The following is a 16944-nucleotide window of genomic DNA, read 5'->3' as shown; positions in this document are numbered from 1 at the left end:
GCTCATCGGAGGGAAGTACCTGTACCAGCAGACAGGCAAAGTGCTTGTGGACGTCAGCCTGGACCCTGACACTCCGGACGAGGCTGCTGCCATCGAGGCGCTGGAGGAGGACGAGGGAAACCGTCAGGTGGACATCTGAAGCTATCAGTCATGAGAGACGAGAGGGACAGAGGGAGAGAGGAATCGGTCGCGATGGAGATGGAGAGTTAACACTCTCTTACTCACTAACGTTACTCCTCATTCTTTCCCTCTCTCTCTCCCTCTCGCTGCAGTCTGAGCCACCTGTGCTGTGTTTAACGTTAAATCATTTTTAATTCCCCTACTTTGTATCAGTCGTAATGTGTAACTTTACATTTTTTTATTTTAACTAATGTAACCACTATGTATGGATAGCTGTTCGAAAGTGGCGTAACTGGAATTCATTGAAACTTTGTCGCAGTATTTCAGGGCATTTAAAAACAGGCCACCTGTTGTTTGTTTGTTTGTTCCAATTCAGGATTAATACGTTGCAGTTTCCTCTTTGTTTAGTTTGTGTTCACACTGCAACATTTAACACCACACTAAATATTGTAAACAAACACCACGCATGAGCAAACATTTTTTTGTCATTGGTCCAATATTATTCCATCTATAAATAGGCGCTTTCTTTTCTTTTTTTTTGATTGTGAGGGATTGGTGGTGGATGTAGAAGGGGGTGCGTGGCCTAAAAAGTTCTGGGAAAACCTAAACAAAACCTCTGGGAGCCGCTGCCCTACAGTGTAATGTACTATATTCGGTGCTGTAATGGGATGTTGTAAAAAAGGCACATATGGTTGTATCTTGTTTGTCAAACGTGCAAGGTGCTTTTCCTGCACCGGTCGCAATATAACGTCAAGTACGAGGAGGTCTGGAACAGCTGATTTTGTCGCTCCAGTGTCATTGCGTCTGTGCATAGACTTGTAATGTTGTGGCGCAAAACCTTCACTTTGCTTTTGGTGTGAACGTACCATAAGGTGTGTCGTGTAATTAGCTTGTTCCACTAGCTTAATTAGGTAAATGTTCCACCTTAGTACAACAGAAAGTCTGTTATCACTTAATTGGAGTGTTGTTATATATATTTAAAAGCATTTTGTCATGTTATTTATGCTGATTGTTTGTCTTGATTTATTGACATCATGATATCAGCAGGTGCAACACAGAAGAGCTGCATTATTCTTTCAGACCACTTTACCACACCAGCGATGGGGATTACATTAGTTCCTGAAGGGGTTATTGTCTTCGCTCAGAGCTTAAATATTGATCTGATTTGAGGTTGCATCAAATATCTAAATTCTCATCTTGACCATCAGCATTCAGAAAATATGAGACACAACTATTTGTTCATTTTGTTTATTTACTTTGGAATTCTGAATTAATATGATTGATTATGCAGTTCAGCCAGCAATTGTGTCACAAAAGCAAATTAAACAATATACCAGGAGCTGCACTTTTAGACAACACAAACATTAGGTTAATATTTTATTTCAAAAATTACATTTAAATCATATTTAGCCCTAAAATATAATAATTGACAAAGCCAGTTTTCCAGATAATCAATAACCATCTTCGTAGCATTAAGGATGAACTGTAGCATTCATCCATTTTTTTGTAATGTTGACATTTTAAATTAGCTGGACATTATGATTTTTCTGATTGAAAAGAGCCAAATCTCCTCTGAAACCAAACTCTGAGCATAATGAGTTAACGTCTCGCTGACATCTAGTGGCAATAGCTGATCTCTGCAGTGTGTTTGTAACCGTCTCTGAGGTCACATCATTAAGAGTCTATGAGACAATCTAAATGTAGTTTGAAGCAGCTTCTTAATCAAATTATTTTTCGAGAAACAGAACAGATGGCCGACTTCTGCTCGTCACAATTATGTGCAAAAAACTATTTTCATAATACATCTACATAGGATCGGTTTTAGCAGTAAATAACATGAATCATGAGCAACTCTTAATTGTAATCTAAAACATGAGCAATAACAATTTAAGATGTATGCAGTGAATGAAAGGAAAAATTAAATTTTGTTGAATAAAGAAATTAAAGATTTATACAGCCTGCAATGTCTAAAATCATTTAATATACAATAGTAAAATGCAGGCTGGTTATTCGTGCTGGGCTAATTGTATAGATCCAACATCAGGTTTTTCCTTGGAATGCTTCTTTGCCTTAAACAAAAAGAAAGCTATACAAATGGCTCCAAACACTGCAGCAATTAGAAAAGAAAACGTGGTTGTAAGTCCGATCTCAGCATCATGGGTGGAGAGCCTCATACCAAGGAAATTTACTGAGTTGTTCACTGAGGGGACAGGCGTGATAGGCGCACTCGTTGCTGTGGAAAATACACAGGTTAATATATTTGAACATTGACTGCACATCTAAAAAGTGTTGTGAGATCTACCAAAAGCAAATGTCTTCTACCACCGAATGTTTTTTTCTTCTATTAATGATGTGGGGAAATTTTCGGGGAATATAACATTTATTGACCTTCTGTATATCGTGCAGGGTTTATACACACATCACTTTTAAAATACGCTGAAAACCAGTCTCCGAGATGTCAATGCCTTTTTGATGATTCCAGCAAATAACCATTGTACCGCAAATTCTTGTCACCATCTTTTCCCCCTCTCATCCCGGACCAAATCTGTTTGTGCGCCTTCCATCTGGCAGGAGGCTGAGCTCCATCGGGACCAAGAGCTCTCGCCACAGAAACAGTGTCTTCCTGTCGGGAGTCAGGCTCATCAACAGAGCCCGGGTCCCCCCGACTGACTCTGACATCCCTTTCTCCTCCCGTCACTCCCTTCACTCTCCACATGCACAGGTCACTTTCACATACATTCACAACACAGTTGTGTAGAGTACGATTATCTTTTCGCCAGTGCACTTTATTTATCTTTTATTTTATATCCCCCCCAAGCCTTTTTATACTGTAGATCTAAATGGTAAATTTGTGAATTGAACTGCCATTTTTCTTGCATTATGTTATTTGTCTGGTAGGTCATTGTCCCACTATCTAATAACATTGGACAGTGGGAGAATAACATTGGACATTCCTTGTATGTCTAACATATTTTGGCAATAAATGTTTTGATTCCTGATTCAAAGGTTTTTGCTAAAATTACTTTTTTGTCAACGAGCTTTAAAATGAATGGTTGAATTGAATTACCTTCAGGCACTGTGCTGGAACACTCATGGGGTCCCAAGGCGGGGTCTGGGAATCCGTTGCAGTTGATGATGGTGGAGTAGAGGGTCACAGAATTCTTGGCCACACGAGGCAATTTAGGGTCAGAGAAATTGACATAGAACAGGCCAAATCTTTCTGTGAAGCCAGCAGCCCACTCTAGGTTGTCCATCAGGGACCAAGCTGTGTAACCCCGGATATCCACGTTATCGAGCAGATAAGCTAGGAGGAGAAAATGAACAAATTTAGGAAGGCATATACAGATATTCAGTGGTCTTGATTTCAATATTACCATTATTCTGTGAAACAGCAAGAATGCTTTGATCAATTACACTTAAATAATTTCTCAGATAAGGTATATAAGATGTTGTCAATTCTTTCTTTGAAGATATAAAATGGGAATGTGGTTGGATACCTTTCAGCATCTGGTTGATGTACTTTTCATAGTAGTAGCTCCTATGAATATCATTTAGGTCGATTGGCCCTCGCTCTGACATGCCGTTTTCTGTGACTATAATGGGTGGGTTTCCATACTCCTCCTTAATAAATTTCAACACCCTTCGAAATCCAAACGGTGAGACCTTCAGCCAAAATGAGCCAGATTCCAGCCAGGTACGATCAGAAAGTGTTCCTGCACCTCTAAGAAGATTAAACAGGTGAAAGGGTTTTATTTCACAAAAATAACATTTATCTTCCCTGTGTATGATGTGTGTGTGACTTGCCTCTCTCACTTGGTTCCTGTTATGTTTTTACTTGCTTACCTATCGCCATCATAGCTCTGAAGGTCTCCATGGTTCACAGGGAACGCCAGAACACTGGTGTAATGGTTGAACCCAAAAAAATCATGGGTGCCCTTAATCCTCTTAATCTCCTCAGGAGTGAACTCGGGCAGCCTGGAGAGTTTAAAGTAAATTAATGAATGTACCTATTGGATTTAAAACCTCTTCCCATGAATAATCTTTCTTGCTTCACTGTTGTATTTTGTAATACCGAGATTTTAGCAGACCAGCAGCTAGGCTTCTCTCTCGGATGATGGTCTTCATCATGTTGCTGTAGTCTCCGTTAAATACGGGATGGGCAAACCAGCCAATAAAGAACTGCACAAGGAGACACACAACAAGCCTTACATGTCTATTGTCAAAAATGAAGCGTACGAGCATGCAAAGAACAGTAGCAACAAGAATACGTTTTCCCCTCTTATTCTTTGAAGTACCTGCAGCACACGTCTTGCGGCGTCAATGTCCTCTTGCTTATAGGGATTTCTGGGCTCTGTCCAGTCAGAGTTGAGGCTGATGGAGATAATTCCCTTCTGTGTGGCCCGATACTTGTCATTGTAGAGATGCCAGGCCTCAGCGTGTGCTTTGATGAGTGTGTGACCCACAATGTAGGGCAGAGTGCCTGGTCGAGAACCTATTCCTGGACACATAGACAAGGACCAACAGACCCATTTTTTCGTTTCTTTAGGTATACCACATAACCATGACCATTTAATTGTATTTCACATCATTTAAGTGGCCATGCGTGTATTGATATGAGCAAGTAAAAGCATACCTGGTGCAGATTCCCCGTAGCCGTAGCCCAAATTGGCTACATTGTATGGCTCGTTAAGGGTGAGCCAAGATTTTACTTTGGGGCCAAGACGGCTAAAGATAAGGTCAGCGTAATCCCGGAATTTATCAATGATAGTCTCATTTTCCCAGCCCCCAATGTCTTGCAAAGCTTGTGGGAGGTCCCAGTGGTAGAGAGTAACCTGACAATAAAAGAAAAGCAGCGTTTAAAAAAATACAACCAACATTTCATTGCAATAGTATAAAAGGCCAAATGTACACATACAATAGGTTGGATGTTTGCAGCAAGCAGCGCATCGAGCAGTCTGTTGTAGTAGTTCAGTCCAGCCTCGTTGATGTGCTTTGTGGTGCCATCAGGAAGCACCCTCGGCCAGGATATTGATAACCGATAATGGGTCACCGGAAGTTGTTTCAATATAGCAACATCATCTTCTACTTTATTGTAACTGTTGCAGGCTATGTCGCCATTGTCATCATTGGCTATTCGAAGAGGAGTGTGAGCAAACTTGTCCCAGATGCTGAGACCTTTTCCATCCGCTCTCCATCCTCCTTCAACCTTAAGCGAAAACATGCCAAAAACAAATTGAATTAGTAGTGTAAGGAACACATGTGCAAATCCCTATTCGAGCATTAATGAAGGGTTTTATCACATATATACCTGGTATGATGCCGTAGCAGTACTCCAAATGAAATCTTTCCGGAAATGTCCATAAATCATCTTCTCCTCATCTGTTATGGGGAAACCATTGTCCTTTATAACTTGGTAGTAGAAATGGGTTGAGTACTTTGGTGTCCGTGGCCGGTTTGGGTTGGTGAAGTCCACATGGTGCAGGCCAAATCCAACTTGGTACCCATTAAGCCACTCAAAAGAATCCATGAGCGATGTTGCTATGTATCCTTTGATCTTCACACCGTCAAGGTCATGTGCTGTTAAATAAAGCATACGCACAAATAATTGATTAAGACTACAAATCTGAACAGTCATGATGATCATATAATTTATCTTAACTAATCTTCATATCATTGTACCTTTCAGAGCTTCATCGATGTAGGTTTTGAAATAAAATACTCTTTCATAGTCATCCCAAGTTGTCTTAGATTCTGTGGCTACTCCATTCTCAGTAATGTAAATCTCTGGATCTCCATACTCCTCTTTGATCCAGTTGAGGAGTCTTCTCAAGCCCCATGCTACAGCTCTCTGATTAGGGATGGCTGTCGTTGGTGAATCAGTTTCATCTGCTTCTGTCAAGTCCCGGTCATATTCATAGGATTGAGGGGTAAGTTGAGCAGTAACATATCGAACTATCTTTGTAGTGTAATGATTTACACAGAACATATCAGCTGTTCCTTTGATGGAGGTCTTTTCTTCGTCAGAGAATAAAGGTAGTCTTGTCTCTGAAAGGCCTTGGAGATCACTTTTGTTTCCAACATGCCACTTCATTGCATCTGGATAGTCGCCATTCTTGAAAATTGGGTGTGCAAACCAACCTAGTTGAAACTGCAGAGCACGGTCAGCGGCCTCCACCTCACGGGCAACATTTACATCTATAGGCTCAATCCAATCAGCATTGAGGGCTATGGAGACTAGACCACTTTGAGATGTGCGATACTTATCGTCATATGTGTGGTAAACTTTGGCGTGTGCCTTTATAAGGTTGTGTGCCACTCTGTATGGGGCAATTCCTGGATTCTTAACATTTGGTGGGATCTGTCCAAGTCCATATCCCGACCACGCAATTGTGTGAGGCTGGTTGAAGGTCATCCAAAATTTTACTCTGTCTCCAAACGTGGCAAAGCAGAAGTCACTATAGTCATTGAAAATATTAATCACCTCCACATTTTCCCAGCCACCAAGGACTTGCAAAGCTTGAGGAAGGTCCCAGTGATAGAGAGTCACCATGGGAGTGATGTTATATGCTAAGAGGCCATCGATCAATCTGTTATAGTAGTCAACACCGTTCTGGTTCAGGGAGGTAAGCCGGCCATCAGGAAAGATCCTGGACCAGGACAAAGAGAATTTGTATGACTTCACCCTTAGAGCTCGCAGCATGTATAAGTCTTCTTCGAGTCTGTGGTAGCTGTCACAGGCCACATCTCCATTGGCATTTGCAGGAATACTGCCTGGTTTTTGGGTGAATGTATCCCAGACGCTCGGCCCCTTCCCATCAGCATTCCAGCCGCCTTCAATCTGGTAAGCAGAAGATGATACTCCCCAAACGAAGCCATGAGGGAAAGTGCCATAGTGGTACACTTTTCTCTGAAATGGCGACTGGTTTGAAAATTTCTCCCAGATAACCTTGGATTTTGAGGGAACCTCAGAGGGCGATAAAGCTTTTGGACGGCGGTTGAGTTGCATTTCTGATCCTTTAAAAGCATGCCCTTTATGTGTACCAAATCCATTTAGCTTGACAACTTGAGAGTAGAAATATGCAGATTGCTTTGGGGTTCTTGGTGTGTTTGCATCTTCAAAGTTGACCTGGTGAAGACCAAATCTTTGGCTGTAACCTTGCGGCCCTTCAAATCCATCCATGAGTGACTGCACTGTGAAACGCTGAACATCCACTCCATCTATCAATATTGCTAAGAAATCGACAAAACAACAACACATTAAAGCTGACAATATTTAGAATGCTTTGTAAATGAAGGTTTTCTATCAGAGAAATTCCTGACTGACCTTTCAGGGCTTCATTGATGTAGCTCTTCATGTACTCTATTCTATCAGTGTCATTGAGAGTCTCTCCAATGTACTCAGTAGGCATACCATTGCCAGTTATGTGAATTGGCACTTTGGAAACATTTAGGTATTCTGTAGAAATGTAGTTAAGGAGCCTTCTGAGTCCCCACGGTGTAGAATAGATCCAGTCAGAAGCTGTAGAGGACCATGAGGGATCCACATGGGACTGGAAGTCCCCGACCCCTGAAGGACCGGGGGTGCAGCCACCAACACTGTTGTTGACCAACCGGGCGGTATAGTGGTTTAATCCCAAGAAGTCTGCTGTTCCATGTATTCTCTGGCGCTCCTCAGCAGTGAAAACTGGAAGTCTTGCAGGTTCAGAGAGAGAACACGCATATCTTTTCTGTTCAATCTTAGTCTTGAGTGTTGAAGGATAATCTCCATTTACAAATATAGGATGTGCAAACCAGCCCAGCATGAACTGCAAGTAGCGATCTGCAGCCGCTATGTCTTCAGGTTTGGAGGGGTCCATGGGCTCAGCCCAGTCAGAATTCAATGCAATGCCCACTTTCCCTCCTTGCACCTTCCTGTACTTGTCATTGTAGATATGCCAGGCCTCAGCATGAGACTTAATCATATTATGTGTGGCCTGCAAAAGGCAAAATAAATAATGAGGTGTATAAGAACAAAAGACGAGACAGTGAATATTTGAATATTTCCATTATTGTATTATTATTTCTCACACCTGATAGGAGGCAACCACATAATCCTTGACTCCAGGGGGATGCTCACCAGTGCCATAGCCAGCATGGCTTACCACCCAGGGGCTACTGAAGGTGTTCCATGTCTTGACCCTGTCTCCAAACCTTGAGAAACAGAAGTCTGCGTAGTCTTTAAAGGCTTCAACAACGGAAGCGTTGGTCCATCCACCGTAGTCCTGCAGTGTCTGGGGCAGATCCCAGTGGTAGAGAGTGACAACAGGTTGAATGTCAGACTCGATAAGAGTGTTGATCAGCTTGTCATAGTAGAGATGCCCTTTCTCTGATTGACTCCCCCGGTGGCCTGAAGGGAAAATACGTGCCCAGGAGATGGAAAACTGGTAGGTGTTGACATGGAGACCTCGCAGGAGGTAGACATCATAATCCACCTTGTTGTAACTGTCACAAGCTAGATCAGCTGTCTCATGTGCATTGGCTAGGCCGTCATGACCAAAACGGTCCCAAATGGTCTCTCCTTTCCCTCCTTCTGCCCAGCCTCCCTCGACCTTGAACGACTCACTAGAGGTAGCCCATTGGAAGCCTGAGGGGAATGATTCATTGAGGAAAAGGTCTCGCTCTGCTGTGGTCTGGGACTGAAACTTCTGCCACACGTTCTGATAACTGTTTATAAATGTATTCATTCTTTTGAAGTCTGAAATGCCAAAACTGTTGGAAAAAATAAGAACATAAACAGTGTATAAATATAAGAAACAAGCTTCATCAGTACATATAAAAAAATATATATTTTACCAAGAAAAACTGTCAATTGGTTACCTGGTTGGGACGTCCTCCATGTCCAGCTTACCAAACATATCCGTCATGTCACATCCCATAATATTCAGGTTATTTGTGTTCATTAAGGCTGTGATAAATGCAAGACAAAGTGACAGTTATGTGATCAATATTATAAAAGAACAATTAAATTATATTACAGCTAATTATCTCAACTCAAAGTACAGCTTAGGCTGCAGGGATGCCGTAAGACTTGCAGGTTTATGGTGTTAAGCCAAATCATTGGACAAAGTAGATAAAAAGTTAAAGAGTCACTACAGTTATCAGGATTTTATCTTGAAAGGGTCATGCCTTTCTGCACCAAATCTAACTTTGTTTTTCTTTAAACTATATTCTTCATCCAACCACCCATGGCCACCACTTATGCTTTAACTTCTAAGAGTGTTAGATCATGCGTGTGATTCTCTCTTGTAAAACCACTGCCGGTACCAAGAAGAACTTGGTGAACACTAACGTTCAATAACACTCCCATTGTTATTGTACTGTAAAAGTTTATGATTATTGTAATCACGACAGGCTAGCCTTGATTTGTTTGGTCAGTGAAAACTCAAGAATGGTTCACATTATGATAGAAATGTTTAACTTTTTGGTTGAATTTACTACAGCTATGACTAATTAGTTCTATGCTTTCCACACAAACTAACTGAACACATGATTTTTACCTGAACAACTTTAACTTTGGACGAAACTATGTGACAGAACCATGTTAAGTTAGGTATAATGACACTTACCTTGTAAGAAAGTGCCAAGAAGCTCGTATTGACTGTCAGGACAATTGTGAACAGTCACGTCGAATATCAGGATGGGCCGGTCCACATTCAACATCTACAAAATAAGAATTATGCGGCTGTAGTAGGATAGCAAATTTGAAAATAAGGACCTTTAATTGTTTTCTTACCTGTAAGGCGCTCAGCTCCTTTGCAAAGTTGGATGTGGAGGCACAGTTGTACTCAATGTGCACTGACAAGAAATCAGTCTGTTCAAAAATTGGAGACACAGTTATGTTATCCCACTAACATATGTTAACAAAAACGTGTTAAATTTTTATTGCCACGCGGACTACATTGATACAATATTTCCTTAGTTGTCACCTTCTTTTTAATGTTTTTTAAAAACGTATTTAATTTCCTTGGCCTATCACCATTTATTTTATCAAGTCACTTTTGCTCATCTATTGAATTTACAGCATTTTGAGCAATTTTTGTTGTATTTGGAATGCGCAATACAAATGGACTTTGATTGATAATGTTTATCAGAGTGCAGATACACAGACAAAATGTTTCTTTCAAATAATTGCAAATCATACATACTATTAAGGTGAACATGACTGAACAGTTCCTTTAATATTGATTTGCTATTCTCAAATGGTATTTGGAGCACAATAGCAGTATTATAATATATATGTATTGGTTATATAAAGAAAGAGGAACAGAAGATTCATCTTACTGGAGATGAACCTTTGATCTGGGGAAGAATTGCAGCATCACTAGCTCTCACTCCGATTGACAGCCGTCTCTCTGTAAAAATGGACACATAAAGACACAATGAATTCTAAGGACCTTTGGTACTTTTTCACTGAAGATATTCTGACAAAATATAAACACATTTCACAGTGGTGCGGAGAAATAAATATCCAAATCTTTCTGGATTACCTTTGTCGGGAAACTGTTGGTGATAGATCTGGTAAATGTTCTTGTTGAGCTGGAGGATATTTTGCAGGGCACCAGGAGCACCTGCAGGCTGCCCGTCATGCCAAACACCATCCAAGTCACTGAATGTCACCCAAGCGTTTGCCAGTGCTCCGAACTCTTTAAAGGAAAACTCTGCATACCACTGAAACATCTTTACTAGCTCCTGACTCTCCCAGCCTCCATACTCTGATCTCAGAGTCTCTGGGACTGTGGATCCATGAAGTACGACCAGAGGCTGAAGGCCCACCTCCAGCAGCTGTTTAAGCAGGGTCTGGTAGCAGGTAACCACCGCCTGCTGTGGTTGGCTTGGCAGGCCTGTAGGTAATAATTGAGCCCATGACAGCGGCACTTTGAAGTGGGTCACCCCGCTGTGCTTGAGGTTCTCAAAGATCTGTTTAGAACCCGCAGGTATAGGATGACTACAGTCGAACGTTTCGGTCACCGTATTGCCTAAACTTCTCACCAGCTGCTTTTCCAGAGGGCCAGCAACAAGCATAAAGTCCTCTTCTCCTGTCAGCTCACCGGTCCGGCAACCATACAGGCAAAAAACAAACAGAAATGCAATCCCCAATAGGTGCTTCATTCTGACAGAAAGGATGGACTCATATGATCCACTGACTGCCAAGTGCTTTGAAGCAATTCTGTTTTCTTCTGATTGCATCGTTATATAAATAAGAGATGGGTATCACCACCACGTGATGCAAATTATGACCTGTTTTCTTTTGATTGCATCGTTACATAAATAAGAAATGGGTATCACCACCACGCGATGCAAATTATGACCTGTTTTCTTTTGATTGCATCGTTACATAAATAAGAAATGGGTATCACCACCACGCGATGCAAATTATGACCTGTTTTCTTTTGATTGCATCGTTACATAAATGACAGATGGGTATCACCACCACGCGATGCAAATTATGACATGTTTTCTTCTGATTGCATCGTTACATAAATAAGAGTTCAGTATCACCACCACGTGATGCAAATTATGACCTGTTTTCTTTTGATTGCATCGTTACATAAATAAGAGATCGGTATCACCACCACGTGATGCAAATTACGACCTGTTTTCTTTTGATTGCATCGTTACATAAATAAGAGATCGGTATCACCACCACGTGATGCAAATTACGACCAGTTTTCTTTTGATTGCATCGTTACATAAATGAGAGATGGGTATCACCACCACGCGATGCAAATTATGACATGTTTTCTTCTGATTGCATCGTTATATAAATAAGAGATGGGTATCACCACCACGTGATGCAAATTATGACCTGTTTTCTTTTGATTGCATCGTTACATAAATAAGAGATGGGTATCACCACCACGTAATGCAAATTATGACATTTTATTGCATCTGTGTTTAGTCAGAAAGAGTCTGACCTCGAGTGAAGTTAGAAATGCATCGGGTTCTTGTGCTCATGTGTCTGTCAAATATGTTGCTACTACATGCTTTGAGAAAATTCAAGTTTCTATAGAAGTATACAGACAGTCTGGGAGAGAACATGATATATTTTAAATTGGAACTGACAAAAATGCATCCGGCAGCTAAAGGAAAGGAACCTACTTGTGCAATGTTATCTCCTACACCAGCTTATCTTGTTAGTTTTAGACCAAGCTGGTATCACAGTATCCATTATAAACATAATCTGAGAACACGTAGACTCCACACCATCGTAAGAGAATAACAAAAAATGCACCTGTCATATACAGTACACACGCCTTTTCATAAGCTGTTCGTGTCACAGGAAGTCCAGGGACAGGGAGGACAAACGCAGGACAAAAATACTTTATTTAAGGTAGAATACCCAACCGCCTTGGGGCAACCGAGGACCAGGAATACTTGACTACCCAAAGAGACAGGGGGCACACCTGGTTTAAATACACTGGGGAGGTGCAGGTGATTAGACACAGCAGGGAACGATCAGGGACACGGCAGACAATCACACTCACAGGGGAAAACACACAAGGGCAAGACGTGAAGGTAACCCAGGGACATGAGAGGCAGGAAACTACAAAATAAAATAGGAACTGAACCCCCACCGTGTTAGTTTGAGTCTTGTATGAGGTCAAACCTTTCTGGAAGTTCTGAAAGGGGAACAATGAAACTCATAGAGCAGTGAGTTATCTCTCCATTTTTATGTAATTCTGCAATATAACATTGATTGCATTGTTATTACCCTCACTGAGAGCAAAACACTCGACTAGATCACGACTCTTTGCTGTCCTTGCTCCCAAATGGTGGAACGAGCTCTCTGAAGACACCAGCACCGCAGAGAGCCTTCACATCTTCCTCTGCAAACTAAAGACACACCTCTTAACAGTGCAAGCATTCTGATTGAGGCAGCACCCCCCAACTATAACTTTATTAATGTATGTAGATCTGGAAAAAGAGGTGGAGGGGCTGCTGCTATATTTAAAAATATATTTCAGGGGAAACAGATGTCACTTAGTGATTTTCCATCATTTGAATAGCTTTGTGTTGTATTGAAAGGTTCTCCCAGAGTTCTCCTCTTAATTATTTACAGGCCACCTAAATATTCTGCACATTTTTTCGATGATTTTACTGAATTATTGTCTAGCATTTCTACCGACTTTGACTGTCTAGTTATGACTGGTGACTTTAATTTTCATACTGACGATTTGAATGACAAGGGTGCAAAAGAACTTTTGATTATTTTAGACACATTTGAACTGTCTCAACATGTGAAAGAGGCTACTCATTGTAAGGGACACACCCTGGACCTGATTATCACAAAAGGTCTCATTGTTTCGGATGTTTTTGTGACTGATCCCTCATTGTCTGACCACTTCTGTGTTTTCTTTAATATTTCTTTCATTCCTGACACACAATCAGATTCAAATACTGTCAAAAAACGGTACATCAATGAACATACTAATGTACTCTTTAAAAATGTCATCTCCTCGTTACCACCTCTAATCCCATGTCATGCTGATAATCTTGTAAACAACTTTAATTCCAAAATTTTGAATGTTATAGATGACATTGCACCTGTTACGGTTAAAACCAGTTCTAGTAAGCAAAAGGCACCCTGGAGAAAAGCTGCTGTTGTAACAGCCCAGAGAAGAGAGTGCAGGAAGGCTGAACGAATCTAGCGGAATACAAAACTTCATATTCACCATGACATCTATAAGGAGCGCCTCCGGGTCTACAATTTAGACTTAAAAAGTGCTAGGGAAACATTCTTCTCCAACATCATTAACAACAACACTAATAAGGCAAAAACCCTATTTGAAACTGTTGACAGACTGACCAACCCCCCAACACAAATACCACCTGAACTCCATTCCACACAGAAATGCAACGAGTTTGCGTTCTTTTATACTGATAAAATTGAAGGCATCAGACGCGCCATTAATATCTCAAACAAAAATGTTGGATCACCACCCTACTTAGGCAAAAGTAAGACAGCAATGATGACAAGCTTTAATGCCATAGACTCTCAAACTGTAGTGGAAACGGTGACAAATTTAAAACCATCCACCTGCTGTCTTGATGCTCTACCTACCAACTTCTTTAAGAATGTTTTTGACTGCCTAGCAACAGACGTATTGCAAATAGTTAATAACTATTCAGAGAGGCCATTTCCCAAAAGCTTTCAAAACTGCAGTTATTAAACCTCTCCTAAAAAAGCGGAGCCAAGATGCCTCTATTATCAACAACTACAGACCAATTTCAAATCTACCTTTCATAAGTAAAATAATTGAGAAAGTTGTCCTACAACAACTTAATCACTTCCTGGCTTCAACTGGCTGCCACGACAATTTCCAGTCAGGATTTCGACCTCTTCATAGCACCGAGACGGCCCTTATTAAAGTTGTAAATGACATCAGTCTTAACACAGACTCTGGCAAAACTTTAATATTAATGCTGTTAGACCTCAGTGCTGCATTTGATACTGTCGATCACTCAATACTTTTGGACAGGTTGGAAAACTGGGTGGGGCTCTCAGGCACAGTCTTAAGCTGGTTCAGGTCATATCTACAAGACAGGAACTATTTTGTTTCCATTGGTGACTTCGTATCAGAAACAACCGACGTAACGTGTGGAGTCCCCCAAGGTTCGATCTTAGGGCCGACTTTATTCAACATCTACATGCTCCCACTAGGACAAATCATGCAAAGAAACAAAATTGACCACCATTGCTACGCTGTTGACACCCAAATCTATGTAGCGCTATCACCAAACGACTATTGCCCCATAGATCTTCTGTGCCAGTGCATTGAGCAAATCAAAGACTGGATGTGTCAAAATTTCCTACAACTAAATGAAGACAAAACTGAGATCATTGTATTTGGTGCTAAAAAAGAAAGGTTTAAAGTAGCCCAACACCTTCACTCTCTGTCCCTGAAAACATCAAATAAAGCCAGAAATCTGGGGGTTATTATGGATTCAGATTTACACTTGGAGAGTCACATCAAATCAGTAACAAAATCGGCCTACTACCACCTCAAAAATGTAGCACGACTTAGAGGGCTCATGTCAGCTCAAGACTTAGAAACACTTGTACATGCCTTTATAACTAGTAGGCTGGACTATTGTAATGGTCTCCTTGCAGGTCTTCCAAAAAAAACTGTCAGGCAGCTCCAGCTTGTTCAGAACGCTGCTGCTAGAGTTCTAACAAAGACCAAAAAATGTGAGCACATTACACCAATTCTTAAATCTTTACATTGGCTCCCAGTATGTCAGAGAATTAATTTCAAAATCCTACTGCTCTCATATAAATCACTACATGGTTTAGGGCCAAAGTATATCACTGATATGCTTCCACTACATAAGCCTTCAAGATCACTAACATCTTCTGACACCAATCGGTTAGTGATTCCCAGAGTAAATACAAATTATGGGCAAGCATCATTTAGTTACTACGCAACAAACAGCTGGAATAAACTTCCTGAAGATTTAAGACTTCCCCCAACTCTGACCACGTTTAAAACAAGACTGAAAACTTATGTTCAGCTTTGCCTTCTGCTAAATTTGACCTACATTGCACTTTTAACCTCTGCCTTTAATTAAACAATTTAAATAAGACTTTAATTTTTTAATTTGATTTGCTGTTTTTAATTGTCTTTTAATTCCTGCATTTTATTTCACTTTATTGTATGAAATGTTATGATGTGAAGCACTTTGAGTCTGCCGTGTGTATGAAAAGTGCTATACAAATAAAATTGCCTTGCCTTGCCTCTTCAGACTCTACCTCGACTAAAAGACTAACAAATTGTAGCACTTAAATTGTACTTATAACGCCACTCATCTATAGCAAATTGTAAATTGGATTATTTGAGGAAATTGCACTTTCTTGTTTCTTGCTTTGGATGAAAGCGTCAGCTAAATGACATGTAATGTAATGTAATTACGTGTGTTCCCTGATGGCCTCTCTATTTGAAACCAAAAACAAATTGAAAGTTAAAAATGATACACTTTAATACACTTTACATATAAACAAAAACATTATTATCTGTAGAACCGATTTCTTTGCCTTTGTGTCTCAGGTGACCCTGTACTACTGGGACCCCCTAGCGCTGCAGAAAGTAGGGGTTGGGAGATGGCTATGGATATGGTAGCTTCGCTCCTGATAATTCAACATTTTTCTTTTTAGATGCATCCGTTGCGAAGATACAGTATTTTTCTCAGAGTTTGGAAAAAAAAAATTTCTGTATGAATCCGCAATGCTAATATATTAAAAAAGAAAAAAGAAAGAAAAAATGACCTCCTTTGACCTTCATGAGTTTTTTTTTTTGTCCTATCCTTTTGTTGTATGTGCAATCACCCTTGTTCTGGATGGAGTTGATCTGGGAGGATTCACAGCATGGTCATTAATGGACATCTATCAGTGGACCAGTATGGATCAGGATTTTTGGGCTTTTCTACGTGAACCGCTACGGCCCAAACCATGCCTCAAATCCCTAAACCTTTACATTATCATCTTCCCGGCCTTGGCCTTTGGCCCAGAGCCTGAGCCCTGAACCTGAACCACCGTGTTTCATAACCCTCTCATAAACAGCAACAAGTGCCCTGTGACCACATACAAGAATATGGCCTTTACCTCTGGCCCTATTCTGGCCCTGCACGTAGATCCCCTTTCCCCTCATGATGCTGAAGTCTCACTTTATGCCACCTTTGCCACACTCAAGACACGTTTTTGCCCACCTTTCCGGGTCCAGATTATGCACATCTGGGTTGCTGATACGGATTGGCCGCCTACTTAGTTGCTAGATGAATTAAACTCAT

At 40.8% G+C, this 16944-nt stretch overlaps 1 protein-coding gene across 1 annotated transcript; it reads right to left on the bottom strand.

Moving 5' to 3' along the window:
* Positions 1–1486: 1486 nt before the first annotated feature.
* On the bottom strand, positions 1487–15542 carry LOC120834464 (lactase/phlorizin hydrolase). Its single transcript, XM_078091414.1, has 17 exons — positions 10647–15542; positions 10441–10511; positions 9893–9970; positions 9726–9819; positions 8977–9064; positions 8190–8868; positions 7445–8093; positions 5800–7350; positions 5429–5697; positions 5036–5326; positions 4754–4952; positions 4416–4618; positions 4193–4299; positions 3964–4095; positions 3618–3841; positions 3188–3424; positions 1487–2353 (listed from the first exon to the last, which is right to left on the bottom strand). Exons 1-17 carry the CDS (start codon positions 11344–11346, stop codon positions 2127–2129), a joined length of 5799 nt encoding a protein of 1932 aa, XP_077947540.1. The 5' UTR covers positions 11347–15542; the 3' UTR covers positions 1487–2126.
* Between the last annotated feature and the right edge of the window lie 1402 nt (positions 15543–16944).

This window comes from Gasterosteus aculeatus, chromosome 16 (assembly GCF_964276395.1).
Source record: "Gasterosteus aculeatus chromosome 16, fGasAcu3.hap1.1, whole genome shotgun sequence".
Classification (NCBI taxonomy): Eukaryota; Metazoa; Chordata; class Actinopteri; order Perciformes; family Gasterosteidae; genus Gasterosteus; species Gasterosteus aculeatus.
This window is presented reverse-complemented; position numbering and strand designations above follow the sequence as displayed.